Below are 26,816 nucleotides of genomic sequence, written 5' to 3'. Positions count from 1 at the left end.
TTTGTATGGTTAAACAAACATATTTTCACTTTAAGAATAGTTTTTCGTATATTATGGAGTTTTTCTTAAGTGTATTTTATTAATAATACGTTTTTATTAATTTACAAGTTTACAAGTTTAAACTAATTTTAGGGTATTTTTTTTATTACTTGTTATAAAAGTTAGATAAACATTTTTTTTTAACAATTATTTTCTACTTTTTTTTTGCATTAATGTTAAATGGATTGAAAACCGTTTGAAAATTTCTCATTTAATACTAATTAATATTAACTTTGCCTCTCATCTTTTTGCAGATTCAACCACAACCAACATGGTCTACTATCCCGCTAATCAGCTGCTTATAAAGACGGAGCAGCCCAGTCAGACGCAATTCTGCCTGCAGACGCCACTCACCGCGACGAGCGGTGGCGGCATTGGTGTTGCGCCACCTGGCGGTCAGCATGAGCACTACGAGCTATTGCAGACGCCGCAGCAGCGACAATTGCAGCAGCTGCAACAACAGCAGCAGCAGCAACAACAGCAGCAGCAGCAACAGCAACAGCAACAGCAACTTGCCAGCTATCAATTGGTCCTGCAACAACAACAACATGAAAGTATTACAACAACAACAACAGCAACTACAGCAGCGGCAGCAGCAGCAACAACAACCGCCACACAGCAGCGCATCAAAACAGAGCTGCCCTTGGCTTATGGCTCAGCTGCGACAACTAAAACGGCTGCCACGCCCCGCAAGCCGAACATTAACAAGCCGCAGTTCAAGTGCGAGCAGTGCGGCATGACCTTTGGCAGCAAATCGGCGCACACATCGCACACGAAATCGCACGCGAAGAATGCGGATCTCGCACTGGGCCTTAAGGGTGTCACAATGGGCGCCAGCAGCAGCTCGAGCAGCTCCGGCATGCCGCCGATCGAGCTGAACGAGGCTGGCCTGCCGGTGGGCATACCCAAGAGTCCGACCATCAAGCCGCTGGCCAATGTGGCCGCCGGCGCCGATCCCTATCAGTGCAATGTGTGCCAGAAGACATTTGCGGTGCCTGCGCGTTTGGTAAGTGTCACGGGCCTCTACCACATAACTAGCTAGTCTAAATGGGGTTAGCCCGGGAGCGGGTTGGGGTGTGAAAATATTGAATTTTCTGTGTTTCATCCATTTTCCGCACATTCGCGTGGATTTGCCAAAACTAAACAATTTTGAATAAGTATTTTATGTTGAGCTCTGAAAAAGTGCTTGCTTAAGCAGCTTGGCAAATCATTTTTACATTGATTTTAAATAAAAGGATCTTTAAAAAAAAAAGAAAACTAGAAAACGCCAATTTGCGGACTTAAGCCATTTTCCACTCTTATAGGTGGATTTGTCAATTCCACTGAAACGAAATCCCGCTATAAGTCTGGATTTGCCATCAATTTTTTTGTGTTCTAAGCGAATGCAATTGCTTAACAGAAGAAGAAAAACAGATTTCACCTATTTTCCACTCATGTGTGTGAAAATTGGATCGGTTTTTTTTTTTTTTAAAGAAATTTTCACACTATGCAGATTTTTAATTAAAAATCTAGAAGTATTACCCAGAAATATGAATTCGAATATGCTTTTAGTTATTATGGTGGCGTTTGAAGAGCTGCACTCATGCCTATTCCAATTGATAATCTTACAGATCCGGCATTACCGGACGCACACGGGCGAGCGTCCATTTGAGTGCGAGTTCTGTCACAAGCTGTTTAGCGTTAAGGAGAATCTGCAGGTGCATCGGCGCATCCATACCAAGGAGCGACCGTACAAGTGCGATGTCTGTGAACGTGCCTTTGAGCATTCCGGAAAATTGCATCGCCACATGCGCATCCATACGGGCGAACGGCCGCACAAGTGCTCCGTCTGCGAGAAGACATTCATACAGTCCGGCCAGCTGGTTATCCATATGCGCACGCATACCGGCGAGAAGCCATACAAGTGTCCGGAGCCCGGCTGCGGCAAGGGCTTCACCTGCTCCAAACAGCTAAAGGTGCACTCGCGCACCCACACCGGCGAGAAGCCGTACCATTGCGACATCTGCTTCCGTGACTTTGGCTACAATCATGTGCTCAAGCTGCATCGTGTCCAGCATTACGGCGCCAAGTGCTACAAGTGCACCATATGCGATGAGACGTTCAAGAACAAGAAGGAGATGGAGGCGCACATTAAGGGTCATGCCAATGAGCTGCCCGAGGATGAGGTGGAGGCCGCTGCAGCCGCTGCAGCAGCCGCCGCAGTTGCCTCATCCATAGCCAGCAACTCGGAGAGCAGCAACAATTCGCCGCCCAGCTCGCCGCCGGCGGTCAAGAAGCCGCGTCAGCCGCGCAGCATTAAAGCCGCGGCAGCAGCCGCTGCTGCCGCTGTGGCAGCTGCCAGCGCAGCGCCGCTTTCGCCCGGCTCCGTCTCATCCATATACTCGCCGGCCAGCAGTCAGGCCTCGACGCCGCCGCAATATCTGGCCACAACGGCGCCCAACGAGCCGGATGCACTGAGTCGCGATAGCGGCGTCGGCAGCGCCCCTCAGCTCCTGTCCAGCTATGCGGACGAAGAGCTGCCCACGGACTTGAGCATGCAGCAGCAGCAGCAGCAGCAGCAGCAGCCGGCGCCGCAAATGATCTACTATCAGCCACAGACGCCCAGTCTAATGGAGCTGCAGCCCAGCACGCCCGCACCTGCGCCCTCCGGCCTGTCGGCGCTGCTGCAGGCGGCCAGCATGGCGCGAGACGAACACGCCGATGACATTGACAACGATGAGGATGTGCAGGCGGCTGCCTTGCAAATGATGCAGCTGCGACGCGGACATGCCGCCACGCCACAATCCCAGCCACAGGCACAGCCCCAAACGCAATCCCAATCGCAGCCCACGTTGCATGTCAGCGATCTGGCGGCCAACTATGATGACACGCACGAGGCGAATGTGCTCATCGAGCACTTCAAACGCGGCGACTTGGCGCGTCATGGACTGCACAAGGGCTATGTGCCGGTGCCCATGTATGAGTAAGTAGCAGCTGCCATTCGACTCGACTGCGACTTTTATTAACTGAATCTCTCTCTCTCTCTCTCTCTCTCTCTCTCTCTCTCTCTCTCTCTGTGCCTCACACAGATCTGCCCTGCCCAATGCGGACATAGTGCGTCGCGTTGAGGCGGCCATTGGACTGCGCTCCAGCACCGAATCGCCGGAGCGCAGCTCCTCGCCCGAAAGCGATTCCCTGATGATGGCCGATCGCAATGTGTTGACACTGCCGCTGCGCAAGCGCAAGCACTACATGAACGAGGGCGAGGCCAGCAGCGTTGTTGGCGGCGCCGGCGGCGGCAGCAACGGGGCCAATAATAGTGCAGCAGGCGGCATCAACGAGGCGGTGGCAACAATAGCCACTGCACCAAATGCCACAACAGATGTTGCCGCCAATGCTGCCGGCGCCAAGGTGATGCGCATGAGCTCCGTCATCCAGTTTGCCAAGGCCACGTAGTGGAGGCAGCGGCAAGGGCAAGGGCAGCTCCAACTAATCAGCATAAAGACTGTTCAATAAATTCTAACTGAAATTAGTTTTAGTTTAAAAATTTAATGTTTAAATTGCATGCAGCAGACCCGTCAATGTTTGTGTTTGTATTTGTTTTCTTTTCTAAGCAGCAAGAAATGCCAAAAGTATTATAAAAAAGCAAAAAAATCTTTTAAAACAAAAAGAAGATAAGCAAAAAATTGTATGTCCTATTACGTTTATATACTTTTAGTATGTGTATTTTGTTAAATGTTTCGTATATATATTTTCATTTAATTTTTAATTTTGTGCGTTGTGTTTTTTGTTTAAGTCACATTGCAACAACAATTGGCATTGCACAAAATCAACCACGAAAAAACAACAACAACAACACATAACAATAATAAGCTACGTACATAATGAAATACAATTAAATATTTATGCTAATTAAGGCCATATTGGCAATATGCAGCAGCAGCAACTAAATACAATTAATATACAATACATACACATATAATTCTAAACTAAAACTACATATAACATATAACTGCAATTATATAATTATGTAACTAATGCGCGCCCATCAATTCATTATATGTTTAAGTGATCATCCAAAATTTAAATCAATTTGATATGCATTTTATATTTGATACAAGCGTAAACTAAAAAACAAAAAAAAAAAAAAACAGAAATAATATAAAGAATTGAAACGAAACGTAAGAAACAAAGATCATGCAACAAAAATTCACTTCAAATGTAAATCACAATTTAATACACTATTTTACTATACGGAGAATAATGAACTGATAAGCAAAGAGCAAGCAAGCATAATTAAGTTTAAATTAAACGCAAATAAAAAAAATTACAAAAAAAAAATAAACAAAAAAAAAAACAAAGCAAAAAGCTATGTAAACGCATATTTAGTGTGCGCCATAAATAATTTTTTGTAAACGCTAAGTAATATACATATAGTTATAAATTGTAGCATGAAATATTTCAAGCAAGCGCAAGCGAAATAATAAAAAACCAAATAGCATAAAAATTTAAAGAGATAAATTCAAATTCAAATACAGCAACAGGCGGGAAATGTAAAGTGATAACAGCAAAGCTTGACAATCGAGTAAAAATGTTAACGTTTTCAGTGAACGGCCATTTTACGTTTACAGTGAATCGAAATGTTAAGCAGCTGTTAGTTTGGCCACGCTTAATTAACTGCGCGCGCGTGTGAAAAATTGTGAAAAAGTGTATAAACAAAACTAATTGAATAATCATAGTGCACAGGTTTTTTTTCTTTAAATAGATACCAAGCAATTCGTATGTTAATGTCGGAAAGTGACAAGCATATGTGCGTTTTTGTAAAAATAATTATGAAAACCTGCAAACAGGCGGGAAATGTAAAGTGCTAGTGAAGTGAGCGCTGCCAATTGGAGCAGACATGTTAACGTTTTCAGTGAACGGCAATCAAACCAACTACAGCGATATGTGCTGTTAAGTGACTCTTGATTAACAGACGCTTAGAAAATAACGCGCGCGTTTGAAAGCTTTGGAAAAATGAGTGAACTATTATATTACAAATTTTTTAACGGCAACATTATTATTGCCTTACATAAGGTATTAACGTGTAAGTAAATATTCACAGTTTTTCGTTATGTATATTCCATTTATTGCTATATAACTGCAGTTCATTCACCTGTCTTAATTTCTATTATTTTTTTTTTATAATAATCAAATATCAATTCGATTGCAAGCTAATTACTGTCATATAACAATTATGAACGATAAATTTGAGATAATTGAAGCAAAATTATGATACAATAACGAAAGCTACGGTGAGTGTAAGAGATAAGGCAGCCGACACAAAAAAACAACTATACACTTAAAATAATTAGTGGGAGCTAGGTTCATGTGGGTGATGGTGGTGTAGGAGAGTGTAGCCTATTACAAAACTAAACATTGTTTATGAACTAATAATGCAAATTGATTTAGCCGGTCGAGCAGGCAGTCTTCAGATGCCAATATACGAGCAGAACACAAACACCACAAATATCATGACAATCATGAAGAGAATGGCAAGCCAAGCGGGTATCGTGCCTGCAAAGAAATGTAGCATCAGATTAGTTACTGATTTAGAGGGCGTTTCCAAGAGATACTTACGCCGCTGCGGCAGACTGTGTATGCAAACTTTATTGTCCACGGATATGGAGAGCACGGCTGCCTCGGTATCGCTGGAGATGGGCGGTCCCTCCTCGTTGGTAATGGGCAGAAACTGTAGTCCGGTCACAAACATGGAGTGAGCATGGGGAATGTGCAGCACACGCTGTGGCAGGCAAAGAGAAAATGTTCACTTCTAGTGCAAATACTTGCGAAAACACGCCGCTCACCTGCAGACTAAATGCTATGTACATGGATACGCTGCCCGAGAACATGGTGCCCACGGCCACAAATCTGCCATCGTCTCTGACGGCCAGCGAGGACAGACTCTCGTCAATGGGCACCGCGGCGCGCAGCTGACCGCTCGCACAATCCCATTGCTGCAGATAGCCACGTTGCTTGCCCACCTTGCCGAATGGATTGGCAATGGTGTAGAGCCTGTAGTTATCCTTGTGCGCCTCCACGGTGCCGTAGCGACAGCGCTTGAACAAATATTTGGCACCCTCTGGCGTTTGCCATTGCAGCTTGTGATGCTGTTTGCCCGTGCTCAGATCCCAAACGATGCCCTGCGCATCCTTCGAAATGCTCACAACGTATTTGCAATCGGGACTAAAGTCCAGATCATCGATTTCCTTGGTATGCGCCGCCAGCTGGGCGCTCAGCTTGATCTGTGGAAAACTCCAGATGCGCAACTGTCCGTCCGTGCCGCCCGTGGCCATCAGCTGGCCGTTGCCACTGATGCGCACCACGCGCTGCAGCGGCTCCGCGCCGCTCAGGAAATCCGTTTGCACCACATCCGCCGCTTGGATATCGAAATGCAGACGCTGGAACTGCTTTAGAATATCATCGGCAGTTGCCGGTTTATTGCCGGGTCTGTTATGGCCATTGGGTAGCGCCTCCACGCCGGAATGTGCTGCGCCCCGCTGCCGCACACCATTCTCATGCGGACGCTCGACCGGCGCTGGCTTTCGCTCCCGATCCGTTTCATCCTCGGATGCGATGCGTGGCTGCACGTAATACATTTGACAATGCGCCTCCTGGCCGGCGCACAGATACGCTCGCCGTCCGCTGTTGCGAACCGCAAAATTCATGACCACATTGGCGCCCGTCTCGTGGCGCAGCACCTCCTCCGCGCAAAAGTGGCTGCCGTTGTGATAAAGCTCGTAGATTTCCTAAACAAATAGCCATAGTTAGAGAGATGGATTGAACTGGCTTGAAGAGAGTGTGCTTCTACTATATATTGATGGCACGCATAGTTGACCACTTGGATATATACATATGTATATTCGACACACTTACAAAGCCATTAGCAACGCCTGTTTTGCTGGAACCGCCGCCGCCGGCAACCAAAATGTGGCGACTGGTGAGCATGTCCACCGCGTAGAGCGGAAAATTGACTCGCGCCAGCAGGCCGTCGCTGGGCCTGCGTGTGGGTGCCATTATCAATAATTAATAGCTATCGAGCGTTTTGTAGTGCTTGTTTTACTGGTTTCTTTTCGTTTTTATCAGCAGCTCTGAGTCAGGCGCATTTAATGTGATAGACCGTTTTGTTATTGTATTTATTGTAGAAAATATATATTTAGAATCAATTTTGTTGCTTTCAAACGTTTACTTTCATATTTTAGTTGTTATTGTGAATTGTTTACTATTTACACTACTAACATTTGTTAATTTTCTAATTTGTTTGTCGTGTCGGTGTCGTGAAAGTCGTCTAAAATCCACGTACACTTGACCCGATTCAGACATTCACTGGGCAGCGCAGCTGTTTGCCAGTCACAACGAAACGTTTACAGCAGTGTTAACATTATGCTAAATATTTAATAGCGCAAACATTTATGTGCAATAAGCGTACTATAATAAGCCAATATACATTATTATTATTCGTGTTTAAAATCTGCCCGCTTTTGGGCAATCATTAAAAAGCGTACAGATTTTAAATAAAAATATTAACAATTCAAACATTTGCGCACACAGATGAACGCAGTGTTGCATTTTTAACAGCGCCAGCTGTTTTCTATCGAAAACCTATCGAACTTTCACAGCCGCACAGAAACTGCAGTATTGCATTTATGTTTGGCCAGTTTGTGCTCGTTCAAGTTTTGCGTAAGGCAAACAATAAATTCGATGTAATGCAATGACAAGCGTAACAAAAACTCGTCAAAAGTTGGCGCATATGGACACAGATAAAAAAGCTGATCCGCTAACAGTGAACGATATGGAAATTGGTCCCATAAAAGTTGAGCAAGACACGAGCACAGATGATGAAAGCAACGAGGAGTCGGAGACGCCGGCTAAAATAGCCAGGATAACGGAGCAGCAGGAACCAAAGAAGTAAGTCAAGCTAAACTATACAATTATTGTTAATGGTATCAGGCTTATGCGTACCACTTGCGAGCACGTCAGGTCTTAAACGCTATTGTGAAATATTCGGAAATATATTTCCTTTTAAGCAGCAGAAAGAAAAATAGGAGGGTCTGCCTCAGACGTGCAACATTTTTCCGATAAATCACAAATTTAACAGCTGCCTCTTTTATGCTCCGTTCTCTCATGTTCCTGGCAAAGTTCATGGCAGCTTTCTGCTGGATTTACTTTCAGCTGGATTTACGTTCTATGCGTTTTTTTTTATCGTATTGTTAAACCAAACAATCCGCGTACGATAATTAATAGAGCAGGTCATAGAAACACATATAAATGACCAGGCTTGTAAATAAACAACAATAAACTGATTTTGATTGTTTATATTGTGATCTCAATTCAAAATTCAAATGTCCAGTGAAAAAATTAAAAAACGTGGTAAAAATTTCTCGCCGGAGGAGGAGCTAACGCTTGTCGAGCTCGTCGAGGAGAGGAACGATGTGCTGAATAACAAAAAATCGGATGCCTTCACATGGAAGCACAAGGAGGAGGTCTGGGCAGAACTGACAAACAATTTCGTTGCTAAAACGGGAGTTATGCGGGAATGGCGACAATTACGAGATAAATATCTTCATATGAAACGCAGAGCCAAAGTGGAACTGGCCAAGGAGAGGGCGCACAGCCTGCGCATGGGTGGGGAACCGGTTACGCCCATCGTATCAACGGTTTCCGAGAAGATTGTCGCCATGATCGGAGATGCTGCACTGTGCCTCAAACAAGCACTGGAAACAGATGGCAGTAAGTAGTGCTTGTTGTGGACAAAGATGGAGCTTTTAAATAGTATAAATAACAAATTCATTCAACAGACACTCTGGAAAATGAGCACAGCTATGAGGCTGAAGAGGATTTGTATGATATCGTTAGAGGCGATCATGATGTAAGGCACATCAAATGGAATTTGATATATTGATTGTTTCTTTGCAAATTGAAATCATGTTTAAATTATAGAACAACGATATTACGCTATCAGAAGATGATTTGACAAGCACGAGTTCCAGATGGGCCACATGTAACACTGGCACCGTGCGCATTCCAATTCTCAAAAAGAAAATGCCGCAAAGAGTTCCCGAACGTAAACGTAGTTTGGAGGAGGAAAAAGTGAAGCTGCTTCAGCTGCAGCAGAATTTCTGCAGATGCGAGAACGAGCGAGCGCAGGAAAAACACGATATGGAAATGCTCGAGAGACGCAGCAAGTTGGATGATGAGACGCGAGAACGTAAACTGCGCATCGAGCTCCTGGAGATCGAAATCAAACAGATAAAAGCCAAACTAGATTTTAAATGAATGAACTAAGTATATCACATTAATATGCTGAAGCTGACGTAAATTGAATACTGAATACGGAATCAGTAAAGAAATAAACACAAATGTACATTAGTTGACCACACGAAAATGTTTTTAATTTAAGCAGATCTTGGGATACCAGATGCTTCTGCTGGCAAACTAGCTGCTAAACTTGCCATGCACATGGATTAAAGAGCATAAAAGAATTTGAATTGTGAGCTTGGACAGATATGCTAGATTTATTTTGTTTATTTATTAAAAGGCGCCACAACCGTTCGGCAACATTGGAACGCAGAACCCGAATGAAGAATTTCACAATTGACGAAACAATTGCGCTAATCAAAGCCATTGAGATGCGGCCCGTGATTTGGGACATGAATCATAAACAGCATTACGATGGATATACGGTGGGCCGTGCATGGCAAGGCGTCACCACAGAGCTGCAGAAAGAAAGTAAATTATTAATAATTATAAATGATAATAATAATTAAATGAACTATTGAATTGTCTTTTAGCAAAGGATTGCAGATCCGCTTGGGCATCGCTGCGCGCAAGCTTTAAATATTATCAAAAGAGATTCAATTTCAATCGCACAACATCTGCTGCTCAAGCCAGTGAAGCCAATTGGGAGTTCGGTTCATATATGAAGTTTTTGCCAAATTTTACCAAGCATCGAGGGTACGAATGAAATATTGATTAAATAGGCAATTCTCTCAATTAAAGAAAATATATATATTTATTATAGAATTATTGGACACTCTTCTTCCGAATCCTGCAATGCATCTCCTACGAGCACACATGAAGACGACAGCAGTTCAACTTTTACATCGAATGCAAATTCATGCGTAAGATATGACGATGACAAAAACAAACCACGTTTCTTATAAATATTCGTTACCATCAGGCTAAAATGCCACTGGAAAATATGCTTAAATTAAAAGGCTCAAGGGGGTCACATCAACTAGACGATGCAGTTGAGCTGCCTCTGCAAAATCATGAGAAATTAATGCCCCAAGGAATTCCACTGGCGGTCTCTTCCGGCATGCCACAACGCTTTGCGAGTGAAGATGACAGCAGCTCTACGTTGACATCATACACAAATTCTTGTGTAAGATATGACTATATTTATGTCTGATCATGCGAATGGACTTGTATTATAAATATTCTTTTACATCATCAGACACGATTCTCACCGGAAAAGCTGCGCAAATCGAAGGGCGCGAGAAAGTCATATAAGCCGTCTAATACGATGGAGCAATCGCTTAAAAAACCTGAGAAAATTGTCTTTCAGTCAGCTGCGGCTCCTTCCCAGCTAACTTTGAGAAACCTGCCGGCTCTTCAGTATTGGGACAGTTTGTTGGGTAGGTTGTCATCAACAGCAGCTCGAAATGCTGAAATGGCGGTGACAATGCTGCTGCTCGATCGAATCAGGACCGAGCAAAATCCATAGAAAGAACTTATTCAAATTATAAATTCGAATATTCTTTACCATGTGTCAAGCTAGTTAAGGAAAATGATTTATAATTTTAGTGCTGATTTAGTACATGGTAAATTTGCCAGGCAGTTGCCAGCCTGCAAAATGTCAGGGTTACCAGCTTGCCGAATATTTCAAAAGTGTCGCACAGTATCCAAAATAAGTATTATTTTAGTGTGTCTACATGCATTCTATATATTGTATTTATATACATTTTTTATTTTTCCTGATTTCAATTACCAACAAACTGATAAACAAATAGAACGCCATTTATACGTATCTACTTTTGAGATAGTAAACACATTATTTTATGTTTAAATTTATTGAGACACCTTTATTTCTTGGTTTATGAAAATAATAATATACTATCTCATTTACACTTAAACACATTTACATAAAATAAATGTTACTGAATAACATATTTTTTTGAAATATGTGCCGATAGCTTTTTTTCTGCCCCTTTAACAGTGACAGCTGATTGTTATCGATAACTCAGTCGAGTTATCGAGCTGCAGACACAGCCGCCGAGAAATTGCAGTACTGCATTTGCGAATTCGCTGACAAAAACAAATCGTACGGGCTCCGCTGTGGCATTTAGTCAGTCGACAAATACTTGATAAGTGAAAATCGTATAATGGCCAGCATAGCAAAAGCCCGCAAGATATTGCCGCACAATGACTGCGAGGATACGGATGATCCATTGTCGGCGGGGGCGCATCTTGACATTGGGCCGATTAAAATTGAGCAGGACATAAGCACAGACTACGAGAGCACCGAGGAGACGGAGACGCCGTCCAAGAAGGCCCGCATCGAGCAAGATCGACCAAAGAAGTGAGTGAATCTTAAGCTAACAACGTTACATACGTGTGCATTTGTACATATATAAACATATATGTATGCCCGAATGATCTGCAGTGCTGTCTCTTTGTAGTTGCGATTTCTAATGTAGTCTCCATCCCAGTGTATTGCTACAGATATGCCCTTTAATGCCTTTACTCATAGTTTACGAATTTGCGGCAATGCAATTCCGCCAACTGTACCGTTTTTTCTAATTTCCGCCCTTGATTTCGCCAAGTGAATTGATTTCTCTCTGAGCTACCGAATTTAAATCGCAGAAGTGCATATCTCAAATCTCTCTCACTTGGCACCGGCTGTATTATTAAACAATATTGATTTGCGTATATGTATATGGTTTCAAGAAAAAATTCGGTGCCGCCTTTGAATTGCTTAGGGGTGGCATCAGGATAACAATTTGTGCGCACAGTGCTGTAAAACGCCGTGCTGAAATTGGCAGCAACAATTTGATGCCATATAATATAAGCCTGTCGATCTGTCTATCTTAAATGCAGAGTTGTGTTATTCTATGTTACTGAATTGGTTGTGTAAACAAATATCGTGCCCTGCTAAACCAAAAAAAATATAACAAAAATAATATAATAAAGTATTTGCTTTTGGCAATGTGCAACACTGCCAACGGCACAATTGATATAAATACAAAAAAAAAAAAAAAAACTAACTATCAAAATGTAAGTTAAATGCCAATTTCACGGTCTCATTTATTAACTACACTCTGATTTTTTTGCAGGCGCACACACAAAAACCGAGAGCAGGGCAATATACTAATTGCATTCATGACAAAACATCCGGACATTGCCAAAGGACTCTTCAAAGGCGAACGCTTTGTCGTGGACGCAAAATGGTGCAGTCTTTCTGTGGATTTGAACGCCGAAGGACCGCCATTCAAGAATGTATCTTCCTGGAAAAAGGTATTAATTAGCTTGGACAGGCCGAAGATCAAATACTCTTGTCGCATTTGGTAAAGATATCTGGCAGAAACACAACACAACTCATCTATCGAATAACGATCTTAAAAAGATTTGACTCATATTTGGTCAAGATATCTTGATGAACTATAAAACTCTTCATAGTATTCCGATCCGGCTCGTTCCGCCATATATACTGACTGCAACAGAAAGCTTTCCAACTGCGAGACAAATTCACATAGAAACATATAACAAATCCTGCATATATATACTTTCTGGATTGGGAAATGTGTCATCAATTAATGCATACACTATTTACAGGTCTGGTCGGACTGGAAGATATCCATTAAAAAGAAGCTATTGCAAATTAAAAAGGACTCAGCTGGCCTTGGAGGCGGCACCCAGCATGTGGTCTTAACGCCCGCCGAGGAGACAATTGCTCAATTATGCGGCTTCTACGATAAGGTGGAAGTAGTTAGATGCGGCAAATCCTTTGGTTATCCCAGCGAGCACGATGACATGCCAAAGGCAAGGCCCGAGCGTCGTTATTCCTTTAGCGGTGCACCCAGCTTGCAGACCACGGAGGACACGCTGGCCCAGTTGTGCGGTTCCTATGAAATTGTCGACGTCTATGATCAAAATAATAGCACATCTATGGACCTGCCCAAGAAATCGATAAGGAATAACGCTGACAAAGCGAAATGTGATCAATCCGCAGATTTGGATGACGATGTTATGGACAAGAATCGCAAACGCAATCGGCACACGGAAAATCTGGAGGAGCTCTGTAGTGCGCAAAATGCATTAATGACGCGCGTTGCCGACAGCTTGGACGCAATACGCTCCAACATGGCCGAGCAGACGAATGTAATGCTGCAGCATTTCAAAAGAATGGAGGAAATCGAATTGAAAAAGCTGGAGGCGATCAAATGTTTTAAGAAATAGCATATTTTTATTGTCCTTAGTTAGTATGTTTCTTTTAAATATCTATAAGCTTTTAATAAATGTGTACATATCTATTTGCATATATTCATGTGGAATAGTTTTAGTTTTGGTTAGATTGTAGAATACCCTTCCCTTTTTAATAAGTTTATGTATAAACTGATAAGTATTTATATTTTCAATAATATTTGCTTATTATAACCATGATTTTGCCTTTGTTTTACAGAATGGAAACACCAAACGATATTTCGGAGAAAATACGAAATGGAACATACGTGCTTCTGCCCAAGCGCATGGGCAGAAGTCCTGTTTGGGATCTATTTGCAGATGTACGTAAATCCGATGGCACCATACTGGATGGTTATCTGTGTTGCCGTAAATGCAATCGACTCTTTAAATATGATGGCAAACATACATCAAATCTGAATCGGCATAGATGCTTCTATGTTGGCGTGGAGGACCATAAGCCCATAACAATGGAGGATAAGAAAGCCGCTCTTGAGGCTTGCGCTCAGTGGATAATTGCCGATTGCCGTCCCTATAGCATTATAGAAGGTGCCGGTTTTCATAAGCTGGCCAAGTTTCTCGTACAAATCGGTGCGAAATACGGTGAGAATATAAAAATAGATGATTTGCTACCCGAAGCGGGAACCATATCGCGCCAGCTGAACAAAACGGCGCAAATGAAAAAAGTAGAGATGAAAGCATTTTTGGAGCAGAGAATGGAGAATAGAATTGAGGCCTCCGTCACCATGGACATGTGGACAGATATGTATGTAAAGCGTAATTTTCTATGTGCTAGTCTTCACTTTCAAAAGGACAACAGGCTGCAGAACATAGCACTCGGCATTAAGTCCATGGACTTGAGTCGTACAAACGATGAACTCATTCTTAGTAAATTAAAAAATATGTTGGCCGAATTCGGCATCAAGCATCTTGATAAACTGATATTTGTAACTGAGAGTGAAGACCAGAAAACGAAACCCTTCCGCAATTTGACACGCATAAATTGTTCTAGCGAATTGCTTTCAAATGTTTTGGAGCTCGCCGAAGACGCTTCAAGCGAACTGAAGGGAATAATTCAAAATTGTAAAAAGCTGGTAAAATATTTTAAAAATTCGAATAGCTATCACAATTTACCATCAATATTGAGAAGTCCGGGCACGACACGTTGGAATTCAAATTTTGTTATGTTCAAATTTATAACAGAGCATTGGGTAAAAATAACAAAAATACTTGCTGATTTAAATCAAGATCCTCTACTTGGTGATATTAATATAAGCACAATTCAGTCTCTACTCAAATTATATCAAGATTTCGATACAATATTGCATAAATTACAAGACGCCAGCTATCCTTCCCTGTGCTTTGTCCTGCCATCGATTAACAAATTGAAAGTACTTTGTGCACCAGATCCGAATGATATTGCGGCAATTGTTGAGTTTAAACAAAATATTTTAAGTAACTTGAGTACGTGGACCTCGAAGTTGAGTGTCTATCACCGAGTCGCTAATTTTTTATATCCACCCGCCAAGGAATACATAGAAGACAAGCACGATGGGGCAAAAGAATTCTGCAGAAAAGAACTTTTAGAGCGTCTCAGCCAAAGTTCAAATAATATCAAAAAAGAAAAGTCGGATACAGAGACTCAAACAATGGACTCCCATACAAATGATATTAAAGATGATAATACGAATAGCTGGAAATCGAGAGACTTGAACGAAGAGAATTCAAATACGTCAATGCAATCAATGGACTCCAATAACCCTGAAGATAAATATACAGATTTCAAGTTTTTCTTCTCTCACCTAATCCATACGCCCAAGCTTTCACTTGAAGATTGGGTTAACTATGAAATTGAACGTTACTCAAGCCATATAGAGCAATATGACCGATATTTTGATGTTATGACCTGGTGGCAGCAAAACCAAACGAATTTTCCCTATTTATCGAAGCTGGCATTTTTTATACTTTCAATACCCGCATCCATTGCAGCTTCACAGGGTATACGCAATTTAGCTGGAAACCTAATAGTAACTGGCAAAAGCAACTGCATAGCGCCGAAAGCTGTTGACAGCACGGTATTTTTAAACTTGGCTCCTTAAATTAACTATTTGGCCACAAAATGTTAAGAAACTTTTCAAATTTGATAAAAGAAAATGCCAAATGGTATTCCAAGAAATGTATAAAAAATAAAGATTTAACATTCATTTTGGATTTATATATATATATCTATATATAGTTTAGCCAGATTGCATTTGGCATGAATTACTTAATTTACTGTAACTCGCATCACAGTTTCATTCATGCTGCAACTTTAAGCAATTTGAATTTTCATATTGGCGCGCATTGTAAACGGCTCTTCTTCTTACACCTTTTGCCATTCACTGCGCACATTGCATCATAACAACACATCATTTAACACAAGTTGGCATGCCGTTGGCAACAGCACATAATTATTATTTACTCGGTGGTTGATTACAATTTTAAAAATGTTTTCAATGCGTTTGCGTGCATTGTGAAACATGTATGCTTAAGCAACAACAATAAGAGCTAACAACAATCTTGAATATCGACAAAATGGCAGATGTGAGCAGCATCAAGACAGAGGCTCTGGACGGCAATGCCACCGCAGAATTTGCGGCCGAGCAATTAAACTGGCAACTGGCGCAAAGCGGCGCATCGACGGTTGGCATCAAGATTGAGCAGGAGCATCCGGTCGTAGTCTGGCAGAGCAGTGAGGCCATGGCCAATTGGCAAGCGCCTAGGGAACAGCTAGACACTGGCTCCGAGGAAACAGAGGTAAACTCTTAATCATTTTTCTAATTAAGCTAATTGTTTCTGTGCCTCATTATTTTAATTACTTTTAATTATTGTAACTACAGTCATTGCAATTGTAATTGCTTAACTGCTGAAATCCAATTATTGCTGTATTGATCATATGTTATACACTCTTTCAGTATATATCCGAATACGATATGGAATTGGAAGATTCAGTTCGAAAACGAAAACTTACGCCCATGCAGCGTCTTGGCCGGAGAAGTGCCGAAAATGTGTCAGCAAAGCGTAAAAAACAGATGAAATTGCCAGAAATATTTCGATTTTTTAGCAATATTGAAAGAGTGAGCATTGTTAAATATTGCTACATTCCTTAACTTATGATATAAATGCTTTTAGGTACAGGAGTCCAGTGCCAAGCCGGGTGCAGTAAGTGCTACCTGCAACGCGTGTCACAGTCGCATCAAGGGCTTCGTTACGGTCACCTCAAATTTCATAAAGCATTTGCGTCTGAAGCACACGGAAATCCATGCGGCATTCATAGGAGCCAAGCAGAGCGGCATTACCGAACCGCCAGAAGTACAAGGAACCGAATCGTTCGATCATAGAGTCATGTGCTATATAATAGACACGGCGTCGCCGCTGTCAATTGTCGAAACGGATAGTTTTCGTAATTTGTTTAAGGGCACCCATTTGCGGCTCATTGGTCGCGGCAAGCTGGAAATGCGTCTGGATGCGCGCTTTTCGCAGATTGTCAACAGCATTAAAAATGTGATTGCAACAAAAAAATATGTATGCACATCCGCCGATGTGTGGCCAACTAGAGACTGCAGCTTTTTCGGCTATACCTGCCACTGGCTGGATCACAAGTATCAAAGGAATTCAGTTGCATTAGCCTGCCGAAGATTCACGGGTGATTCTGCTCAGATCTTGGAAATGATAAGCGGCATTAACAACGATTACGAGCTGAACAATCTGAAGATTGTGGCCACAGTAACGCACAATTGCTCCGATTTCTCAAGAGCCTTTCATGCGTTCGGCATCAATTGCAAAGATATAAGAATAGAATATGCGCATGAGCATGAAAGCGATTGTGAGTCCTATGCGAACTCAATGGAATTAACGTGCAATGCTTTACCAAATCATATTCGATGCGCAAGCCATACGCTAAATGTGCTAGCATCTACAGATTTTGTGCAGCTGCTCTCCATGGACAAGTCCTTGAAGGAGCGACATTCAAGGGTAATGTACATATTTATTGCCAGCAAACATATTTGTTTAATTGTAGTTTCTTTTAGATTTTTGCAAAATGCAGTTCGTTGTGGCGTAAATGCGATTGCCCCAAGTCGGCAGAGATTATCGCAGCCGTATTGGGCGAAGCTTTAATTGTGCCCACAATAACTCGCTGGAATTCCATATATGATGGCATTTGCTGCATATTGTTGCATAAGGAAAAACTGGCTGAGCTCTGCAGCAAATTGTCTTTGCACAATTCGTGCTTCTCGGCAAGCGATATACAATATCTGGAGGAATTTCGTATACTAATGGGTCCCATTGCAACGACCATTGAGTTTTTGCGAATGGAGAACAATTTGTTTTATGGCTGTCTCATACCCGCCTTGACGTCCCTTTGCGTTAAGCTAAAGAGAGTGTCGGATTCCTCCGAGCTCATCGATCTGAAAGTTGTGGCGCTTGGACTACAGCTTAAATTAAAGGAACGCTTTGGCAAATATATACGCCTTGCTGAGGATGCGAACAATGCAATTATAGCATCAGTTCTATGCCCAAGCGTTAAAATGCGTTGGTTCAATGCCCTAGCCAGAGTCTCTGGCCACGAACGCAGCGCTGACGACATACACAAAATAGTTATTGCCGAGGCAGTGCGGCATGCCAAAGCTACTGAGAATGCTTATCAAAGTGCGCTGGAATCAGCATACCCAAAGGAAAAGGACGATTTCTATGAATTCGATGAAGCTGGTAGAATCACATAATTAATTAATTATGTTTGTAGCATTTTAAACGTTTCATTTATTATTTTTCTCAGATGATGGCGGCGAGACAAGCGATTTGGATATGTCGCAGCCGTCGCCGTTGCCGGCGGCGACAAAACTTATCGATGATGCTGAGGCACAGTTTCATAGTTATCTGCGGGATGCGGGCACAACATTCGAGATACTGGAAAAGTATCCTCTGCTCCATGACTTGGCGCTAAAGTATAACACGCCCTTGACGTCATCAGCGCCAGTTGAACGCGTCCTATCACTGGTGCATATTAACAGATATTTAAGACGATCTGATCCCAGCGATTACCCAATAGAGAAACTAGTTCTACTTAAGGCAAATAGTGGTTTTCAAATGGTTAAGGATAGCAAAGGATTATTGATATAATTAGGACGTGTATATAATAATTAGCTTATATATAGTTTGTATGTAAATCATTGCAATGCATGTTTTTCCATTTCGTATATTAGGTAATGCCAAAGACAATATAAATATTTAAAATTTTATAATTTATATATATATATAAATTATTTATATTGTCTTCAATCAAGAACAGCTTAAGCAGCGCAGCTTAAGACTGTTTTTTTTTTTTAAATTTAGAATAAAAATATTTAATTTAAAAGAATATTTGATGTAACCAAACAAAGTAACAAATTTAAAATGAAATAGCAAAAGCAGTCAGTTTTAGGAATATGTTAATAATTTACAATTAACAGTAAATTTGTCATTTCTATGCAGAATTCTGCTTCTTATAGCTTCTGTCAGTCACTGCAAAGCTCTTCCTCTTGCTTGCCAAATGCAGTCACAATAGTGCCTAAGCACGCTTACAAATTGTATTTAGAAATTGAATAATAACATTTGCTTAAATTAAACTAAACCAGAAATAGAATTTAAACAATGTCGCAGCTTTTTTTGGATGCCGGCAGTATCAAGAAGGAAGTCGACAATTGCTTTTTAGACGCAAAGCCGCCCAAACTTGAACATGCCGAAGGAACACAGACGCCGGCCCAGATGGACTCCAAAGTAGATTTGGCCAAGCCGATGAAACGGGAGAAGCAACGGGAATGCGGTGCGTCGGCTAAAGCACAGCCAAAGCAGAAGCGTGCTCAGTCAGACGAACTCAAAGCGACAGGGAAACTAAAGAAGAAAGCAAGAAAGGAAGCAGAGAAGAGAGCAAAAAGGAAAGCTAAGAGAAAAGCAGAGGCGGATGCAAGGTCACAGCAAGGCATGATCAAATCAAAGTGCAGTCAAATCAAACTGGCCTTCATAGCGACCAACAGATCGCCTCCACTCTCGGCCGAGCACATGGTCAGGCTGCAGCAGGTGATACTGGATTTGACCGTCAGCCACACAACGCCGAATGTGTTCCCACAGTTCGAGGACTGTGCGCCGCAGTCCGAGTGGCTGCTGCTCGTCTGCGCCAACCGCCAGACGGCCGACTGGGTGCGTCACAATTTCGCTCATATGCGGCAAAAGAGCGGCTTGAGCATTGAGCTGCTGGAGGATAATCAAGTGCCTAGAAATCGGATCGATGGCTACTTTCCGAACAGTGCACAGCTGCCAGACGACAAGGTGCTGGCATTAATAAATGCACAGAATCCCATCAAAACCAGACAATGGCGTATCATACGCAGAGCTGTCAATGGCCATCTCTTGCACCTGTCCATGGCCATTGATGACGATTCCATGCACAAGCTGGGCGCGTGCGGCGGCTACATTTCCTATTGCTTTGGCAGCATATGCCTCAATCTAAACCTCAACAGATCGCCCATGGATCAGGCTTACGACTCGACCGATCAGATTGGCAGCGATTGGAACTCGATTTTGACACAGCTCGAAAATCTTCATGTTCCCATTGGAAACAACTCCGAGTGGCATTATCCATTCAACCAGGCACACAATGCTCACAACTAGACCCCGTCCACAACGGAAAGCTTCCTAGGAATCTGATCTGTGAGTTTTTAAATTTGCTCCCAAGTCTTGTAACTAATATACCTTAATTCTAAAAATTATGTTACTAATCGTGTATAAAAAACACGAATACTTCGGGGAAAACAAACTCACAATATTAAAAATAGCATATATATACATATATATTATATACGATATATATATATATATATATTATATTCTGAGCTGTTCTCTTGTTTTTATTATGATTTGTTAATTAGTATTTCTTGATATATTGAAATAAATCAACTTTTGTTTGACCTGTTTACAGTATGTCAGGAATGAGCTTGAATAAAACTATAATTTTTCAACTATTAGACTAAAAATATGAGCACCCGCCTGCAAAAAAAAAAAATTTTTCCCCCTTTTTGAAAAATGTCTAAATTCGCCCCCAAACATATCGTGTTCTTTTTGCGATGATTAATCGAGAAACTTATCGATGTTGTGAAAGTATCGTAAACAGCTGATATATTCAACGAAGGCAAGCGGCAACTTTAAATAAGAAACTTAAAATGATCATAATTCCACAGTTTTTAGAATTGAAACATGGCGAAATTTCGACATTTTTTGTTTATAATAACTTATTTAAAATATTGTAATTAATACAAAAATATTTTCAATTAAAATTACTATCGCCAACAACACACAGCTCTCCCTTTCCCCCTTTCCCTCTCTTGAGCCATGTTTATCGCAATCGAACTTGCAGCTTACATCGTCTGCTTATTTGTGCTCTCTCTCACTCTCTCACTCTCTAAGTGTAAATTTGAATCTCTGCCTCTTCCCGTCTTTTTACATATCTTGCCCTCTTTCTAAACACTGCGAATTCACAGTGTTATTCTGCCTTGGCGCATATGTTAGTATTTATGAATTTATTGTCTTGTTTTTTTTTTTTTGTTTTACGTTAATCCAAAAGGACTTCAGCGCAGAGTTTCGTTGACTTGGGGTCGCGTTTAAAACCCGGATGGACATGCTGGGCATAAAAAAGTGCTTTGCCTTGAGCCAGCCACTGCCAAATAAGGCGCAGCAGCCGCTGATCTCGGGTGGCAATTTTTAATGCCAACAGCGCACATTGTATGTCAATTACGGTTTTTATTGCCTTCCCATTCTTTGTTGTTGCTGTTGTTGTTGCTGCTGCTACTGTAGTTGTTGGTTTTGTTTCATTGTGAATCAGCCGCGGGCAGCATCTTTGTTTCAATCGGCGCTTTGCTTTCTGCTTTTGTTCAACCGCAAAAGGTAAAACAGCGTCTGAGCGGGGGAAACAAAACACCGCTTAAGCTACTCTCACGCTTGCCCCCGTCGGCGCCAATTAATAAATGAAGCAAAAAGTAAAAGATATGCAAATTCGAATTGAACGCATGTTTTATTTTTATGTTCGTCAAGTGAAAATGAAAATTGTCGCGCAATTTGTCTTTGGCGCCCCACTGATAACGTCTGTCTACGCACCTAAACGTGTTTAAGCTACCGCCCCGCCACGCTCTGCTGCGTATGCTCAGTTTCAAGTTTTACAGCAATTCGATCAAATTTCACTTTTATGTGATCTCAATTTGATTTGTTACATATCTTACATACAAAGATACTACTTGCACGCATACATACAAACAAACTCTATATATACATACATGTGTATGTATTGAATTTCAACTGTGTTGACCTCTTGGTCTAATGAGAAAGAAGAAAGGTAAATTAATTGAGTGTTGGGCGGCGTGTAGGTGAAAAATTTCGCTGGCACTTTGTTTAATTTTTGTTACAGCGTGGGTCTCAGCTTATTAAGTCTTAGTGCTTTTGGGTTCAGTGCACTTGCACTGTCAATAAGTACATACACACATGCATATGTACAGTCATAAACCATAGAAGTAACAGTTATCTTGAGTCAACTATGTGCACTTTGCTATTTCTTGATTTATTGCTTTAAGGTTGACATTGCTGCATTCACAGATAAGCTAGCGAAAAAGTCGCTCAATTCTCCTACTCACTCGTACATACATACATGCATATACATACATATGGTAAGTATGCATGGCTTTTGAGTTTTTTGCTCAATTTCGTAATAAATCTAAGCGGATGAGTTCATGACAACAACAATAAAAGGTACAAAAAAGCCCCAATTGAGCTATGGAATATTTGTCTAAGCTGTCAAAAAGTATGCTCATCAGCTCAACTCTCTTCTCTCCGGGCATTCGTTTTACCCTAAAAGCGCCATTTACCGGTTTGCTAACGTCGTTTTTACTTTGAATTGTTATTTGAATTTTAACCGTTTGTGCCGAACAACACAAGTGTCACAATTGTCATCTCACTCGCTCCAATGCACAAGCAGACCAAAGGCGCCTGGAGCAGCTTCCCTTAGGTATAAACAACAACTGAAGAGCACAGCTGCCAATACCGCACCGTGGGTAAAAGATATATACATATACTACGCATACTCCTTGTTTCGAAGTTCAATCATATAAATATTTTAAGCTTACATTCAATTTTTATTTGTATGTACTTAATTTACAATAACATATTTCAGAAAAATAATGTATATGCTGCCGAGCACTATCTATTAAGCTCTACAATTTTAAATAGCTACTCTTTCTGACACAATACCAGCCCTGCAGCAGTATTTCATTTGAGTGAGTATTTCTTTAACATTGCCCACTGTGCCGCTTCTCCTGCGATCGAGTACAAAGCAGCCTGGTGGGCGCCTCAGTCGCTCAGTCGTTAAATTTGCGTCAACACGATCGTTACATAGCGCTGAGCGCCGTGATAAACTCAAGTTCAAAGAGTAAAGAAAATAAAGTGCAGTTCAATAAATTTGTTTGTGTAAAGTATAGTTATAATAAAAATTATAAAATTTCGTGTGTTTTATAAACGTTAATTGGATACTTTGTGGAAATTCGTAGTTATTAAAACTGGTAAGTAGACGAGGCGCTATAGCAATTGGAAACTGGAAAGAGTTTTATCCGGTTCGCTGCAGTCCCTTTTTCGCTGTTGGCTGCTACTGCGCAAATGCAATAGCAACAACAATTACAGCTGCAGAACGCCGACGCCAATAACTTTGCAGCTCTTTGAAATTTGCAGTTGCTTTTGCTGTCGCTGTCGTTGCCCTGACAGCAGGCGCTGTTTTTCCTTTTCCTTTTTGGCCCACGCTTTGTTGCTTCCAATTTCCAGTGGCCGGCGTTCGGTATTGCAGTTCTTGTTATTGTTGTTGCTCTTCTTATTTTATACAGTAATGAGCGAGTGCTTGTTATAGCTGCTGCTGCTGCTGCTGTTACGGCCTGTCACTCTTCTTATTGGCATTGCTCTTTGTTTGCCGTTGTTTGTTGCTCCTTGCGTTCTGCAAGGGCGTCTTTCTCGAGTGTTTTATGCATTTCGCTTGCAGCTGTGGGCAGTATTATAACGGAGCAGCAGCCTATGTATTTTTGTACGTGTTCACAAACGATGTGACAAACGAGGGGAGCTTGAAAAGTACCTGACTTGGCACTTAATTGATTCGATTATGAGTAAATAATAAGATAAGATATAATAAGGACATTTATTTAAATGAGGGCTGTTTATTAAATATCTGTTTCAGAACTAAATTTCGGTTAAAATGATGTTAAATTCTTTATTTAAGTTGTTTTTATTAGATTTAGTTTTTATAATGTCTCCCCTTTTAATACATTCTTATAATTTATTTATTTATTATCATTTTGAAAATATTCTCTTTCAGTAACAACTTTAATCTTATTTTTCATCTAATCCCAAACGAATCAACTAATATGGAGAACCTAACCGTTAATACCGAAGGTAAGTTCCATATTGCTTTACATTTTCCCACAGTTCTTAAAAGTCTGTGTACCATATTATAAATTTTCTTTAGTTCGCTTTTATGTTAATTCCTTTTTTGTTTACTTTGTTGATTTCTTAGTGCTAGCTGAACAACAATTGTTTGTGTCTTCTGTGGCAAAACACGTCCTCCGCCCCAAACAAGTTCGCAATTCGATTTTTGTTGTTTTTTGTGCTGCTCTTTTATTGTGCGGGCGGAACAAAAGATGCCACGCCTCGTTGCGTTGCAGAGTTGTTGTGATACCCTTCCAGTGAGAGAGGGAGAGAGAGAGTATATTTTGTTATGCGATGTGGAACGTATCTAAAACTATCAACATATCTATGATAGAGGAACCGATTATCAAGTTTTTCTATGAGAACTCCGGAAATATTTTGTAAATTCTGCAATATGACTGGAAGGGTATTTAATCTTTGGCACTTCATAGATAACTGCACTTGGTTGTTGTTGAGTTTGCCGCGGGCTGTGCTGCATTTGCATAGCAATCATAAAAATGCAAGGCAAATAAAATGAAATTCATGCGCTGTGCACTTTTTAGCATTAAGCTGCATTGTGTTGGGTAAAAGTATCTGCTGGATACAAAATGCTAAGCAAAACGATGCCGTCGCAGCCGTTACTGCCACTGCTGCATGCTGCATGCCGCATGCCGCATGCCGCATGCCGCTTGTTGCAAGTCGAGTGGCATAGATTACGCGCTATTGTAGCCTAAATACGTTGAATGCGCATCCAACAGATACACTTGCACATAAAGTTGCAACTGTAGCTAAACCCCTCTACTCTTACCCTGCTGCCCACCGAACTTCCTCCTGGCGCCATTGTGACAATCTTATTGGAAATGACGTAAAGTGTTTAGGACTCTGCCGCCAGCCGCTTGGCTTGTGCCCGTATTATTATCTATACCGTCGCCCGTTTGACGCTCTTCACTCGCGCACAATAGCTCGCATTCAGATATTGTATAAAAAAAATATGCGCACAGATTTGCGGCAAATTTGAGGCCAGTGGCGTTACCAGCAAAGTTTACTGCAGAGGGCTGTAACATTTAGTTGTTATGTTATTTTAAAGATACGCTAAAACCACGTATTAAGTTAATTTATAAAAAATTATCTTATTTACATAGTGAATAAATGTTAGATGACTTATCTAAGCCCATTTAGATACCAAGAATTTCAACTCCATGAAGCCAACTTGGCAAAGATGTCCACATAGTATCTATAAGATACTTTTAAGAGCAGCATTTCACATTCAGTACAAAGTTGTATCTATGAGATGCTCAAACAGATATTTCTATATTTCTGATTTAGTTTTAATTCGATATTATAATATTCTTTCTTTAGGATATCTACTTGTGTTTCCTGGATACTGTTATCCTTTGATGTTTTTATATAAGCTGGCTTTTTTTTATCTCTCCCACATATTACACCCCTTCTTAGTCGCCGCCACTGATTTTCGACGCAACCTTCGTCCCCCCTTTTGGGCATTCAGTTTTGCCTATGCGCTGCCTTTTGTAAATCATGATTTGGCAAATTGTTTGCCTGTTGCCTGTTGGCAGCGGTTGTTGCACTCAGTTAATGCACTCAACATGCTCGTTAGCTGCCAGTTTGGGCTAATGGTATGCAAATCTCGTCGACAGTTCCGCTACCGGGTCAAAATACCGAACCCAGCCACCCACACACAAACCCTCACAACCACTGTCTGGCAGTCAGTCGCATTTGATTAAACTATTTCCATTGATTGTCAAGTTTGGCAAAAACTAAACTGCCGTAAAAATTGATTGCATTGGGAGTAACTTTTGCTAGGTTCAAGTTGCCAATGCGAAAGCCAAAAATAAAATAGAAAATTTGTTTTGCAATTTATTTTCATGGGTGTGTGTGTGTGTGCGAGTGTATTTCGAGTGGAAAGTTCATGCAGTTTATTTTGGTCAGACAGAAATAAAGACGCGCTCTCTAAGCTCGATTGAGCAATTGTATTGCAACTTTTCAACTCTTCTTGAATTTGATTTGAATTGATTTGCCAACTTCGGCTTACAAACTGAGACGACGCTAGAAATTCTCCCAAAATAGGTCAGCGCGCACAGCCAAACGCCTCGAGGTGGAGGCGTTGTTAGACTAAATTAAGATGACAACGCATTGATAGGCAAGCAAAATGTATCTATTGTTTAGAGATGCGTTTTTCCTGACGTATCTCTGCTTAAAATACTCTTCAATTGGGCTTAAAAAATAGATGTAAATGTGAAGAGTAGTTGCCGTTCCTTCTGTTTAAATCTTGGCACTGTCCTCTATCTTGGTAGTGAACTTTTAAAAAACAGTTTCGAACCAATTTTTACATTAAGATCCGTTCACTAACACAACATTTGTTTTAAAAGCTTATTATCATCTTTTTTAACACCTTTTTAGTTGGCTTTCAGAGTCACGAAAGTCACTGTTTTCAGTCACAGCATTAGCAGCGTTGGGTCACAGTTTCGGGTCTATTCTCGAGCTGATTCCTGTCGCAGACTTCATTTAAATTATGCATGAGCGCCCGTAAGTAGGCAACGCTTCTTACGTGCGGCACGTACAACGCTTGAATTTATTATTGTCTGCCAGCCATATGGTAATATATTGTATCTGTATGCGTTTATTCAAAGTAAGCCCGTCATTCGGGCGGAATAATGATGGCAGCCACACCACCGGTCGCCGCCAGCCTGAGTATCCTGTTGACAAAGTTATCCCATTTTGGGACAGGCCGCGATAATCACGTGTAAATTACGCTGGGACACACACAAACCCTTGAG

At 41.3% G+C, this 26,816-nt stretch overlaps 6 protein-coding genes across 9 annotated transcripts in view; 5 read left to right on the top strand and 1 right to left on the bottom strand.

Annotated features, from left to right (window-relative positions):
• Kr-h1 (Kruppel homolog 1) overlaps window positions 1-4,413 on the top strand; it is a 41,770-nt gene extending 37,357 nt beyond the window's left edge. For all 3 annotated transcript variants that reach the window (XM_070209481.1, XM_015172708.3, XM_002051431.4), the window contains 3 exons: window positions 294-1,045; window positions 1,650-3,001; window positions 3,108-4,413. In XM_070209481.1, the coding sequence (XP_070065582.1) occupies window positions 311-1,045; window positions 1,650-3,001; window positions 3,108-3,474 (2,454 nt within the window). In that variant the 5' untranslated portion in view covers window positions 294-310 and the 3' untranslated portion in view covers window positions 3,475-4,413. The remainder of the gene's footprint in view (window positions 1-293; window positions 1,046-1,649; window positions 3,002-3,107) is intronic.
• Window positions 4,414-4,687: 274 nt separating this feature from the next.
• Window positions 4,688-11,152, top strand: LOC6628276 (myb/SANT-like DNA-binding domain-containing protein 3). Of its 2 annotated transcripts, XM_015172711.3 has the most exons (7): window positions 4,688-5,104; window positions 7,609-7,965; window positions 9,596-9,786; window positions 9,849-10,011; window positions 10,079-10,178; window positions 10,238-10,441; window positions 10,514-11,152. In XM_015172711.3, exons 2-7 carry the CDS (start codon window positions 7,769-7,771, stop codon window positions 10,781-10,783), a joined length of 1,125 nt encoding a protein of 374 aa, XP_015028197.1. In that variant the 5' UTR covers window positions 4,688-5,104; window positions 7,609-7,768; the 3' UTR covers window positions 10,784-11,152. The 2 variants fall into 2 exon arrangements, with proteins under 2 accessions (XP_015028197.1, XP_002051469.2); XM_002051433.4 differs by lacking the exons at window positions 9,596-9,786; window positions 9,849-10,011; window positions 10,079-10,178; window positions 10,238-10,441; window positions 10,514-11,152 and adding exons at window positions 8,408-8,787; window positions 8,856-8,926; window positions 8,998-9,434.
• On the bottom strand, window positions 5,139-7,379 carry LOC6628275 (guanine nucleotide-exchange factor SEC12). Its single transcript, XM_002051432.4, has 4 exons — window positions 6,934-7,379; window positions 5,865-6,806; window positions 5,638-5,800; window positions 5,139-5,574 (listed from the first exon to the last, which is right to left on the bottom strand). Exons 1-4 carry the CDS (start codon window positions 7,072-7,074, stop codon window positions 5,489-5,491), a joined length of 1,332 nt encoding a protein of 443 aa, XP_002051468.1. The 5' UTR covers window positions 7,075-7,379; the 3' UTR covers window positions 5,139-5,488.
• A 4,773-nt stretch (window positions 11,153-15,925) lies between the features above and the next one.
• On the top strand, window positions 15,926-19,180 carry LOC6628278 (uncharacterized). The gene is made up of 5 exons (XM_002051435.4): window positions 15,926-16,314; window positions 16,473-16,634; window positions 16,690-17,532; window positions 17,589-18,267; window positions 18,335-19,180. The coding sequence occupies exons 1-5, from the start codon at window positions 16,093-16,095 to the stop codon at window positions 18,676-18,678; spliced, it is 2,250 nt and encodes a 749-aa protein (XP_002051471.2). The 5' UTR covers window positions 15,926-16,092; the 3' UTR covers window positions 18,679-19,180.
• An 8-nt stretch (window positions 19,181-19,188) lies between these two features.
• LOC26531687 (uncharacterized) lies at window positions 19,189-20,419 on the top strand. The gene has a single exon (XM_032437972.2). It carries the CDS (start codon window positions 19,189-19,191, stop codon window positions 20,203-20,205), a length of 1,017 nt encoding a protein of 338 aa, XP_032293863.1. The 3' UTR covers window positions 20,206-20,419.
• Window positions 20,420-22,938: 2,519 nt separating this feature from the next.
• stai (stathmin) overlaps window positions 22,939-26,816 on the top strand; it is a 69,494-nt gene continuing 65,616 nt past the window's right edge. Inside the window, exons 1-2 of the mRNA XM_032437585.2 lie at window positions 22,939-23,135; window positions 23,933-24,009. Of these exons, the coding sequence (XP_032293476.1) occupies window positions 23,982-24,009 (28 nt within the window). The 5' untranslated portion in view covers window positions 22,939-23,135; window positions 23,933-23,981. The remainder of the gene's footprint in view (window positions 23,136-23,932; window positions 24,010-26,816) is intronic.

Source organism: Drosophila virilis, chromosome 4 (genome assembly GCF_030788295.1).
Source record: "Drosophila virilis strain 15010-1051.87 chromosome 4, Dvir_AGI_RSII-ME, whole genome shotgun sequence".
NCBI classification, from domain to species: Eukaryota; Metazoa; Arthropoda; class Insecta; order Diptera; family Drosophilidae; genus Drosophila; species Drosophila virilis.
The sequence above is the reverse complement of the archived record's forward strand: the minus strand, read 5'-3'. Positions and strand labels throughout refer to the sequence as shown.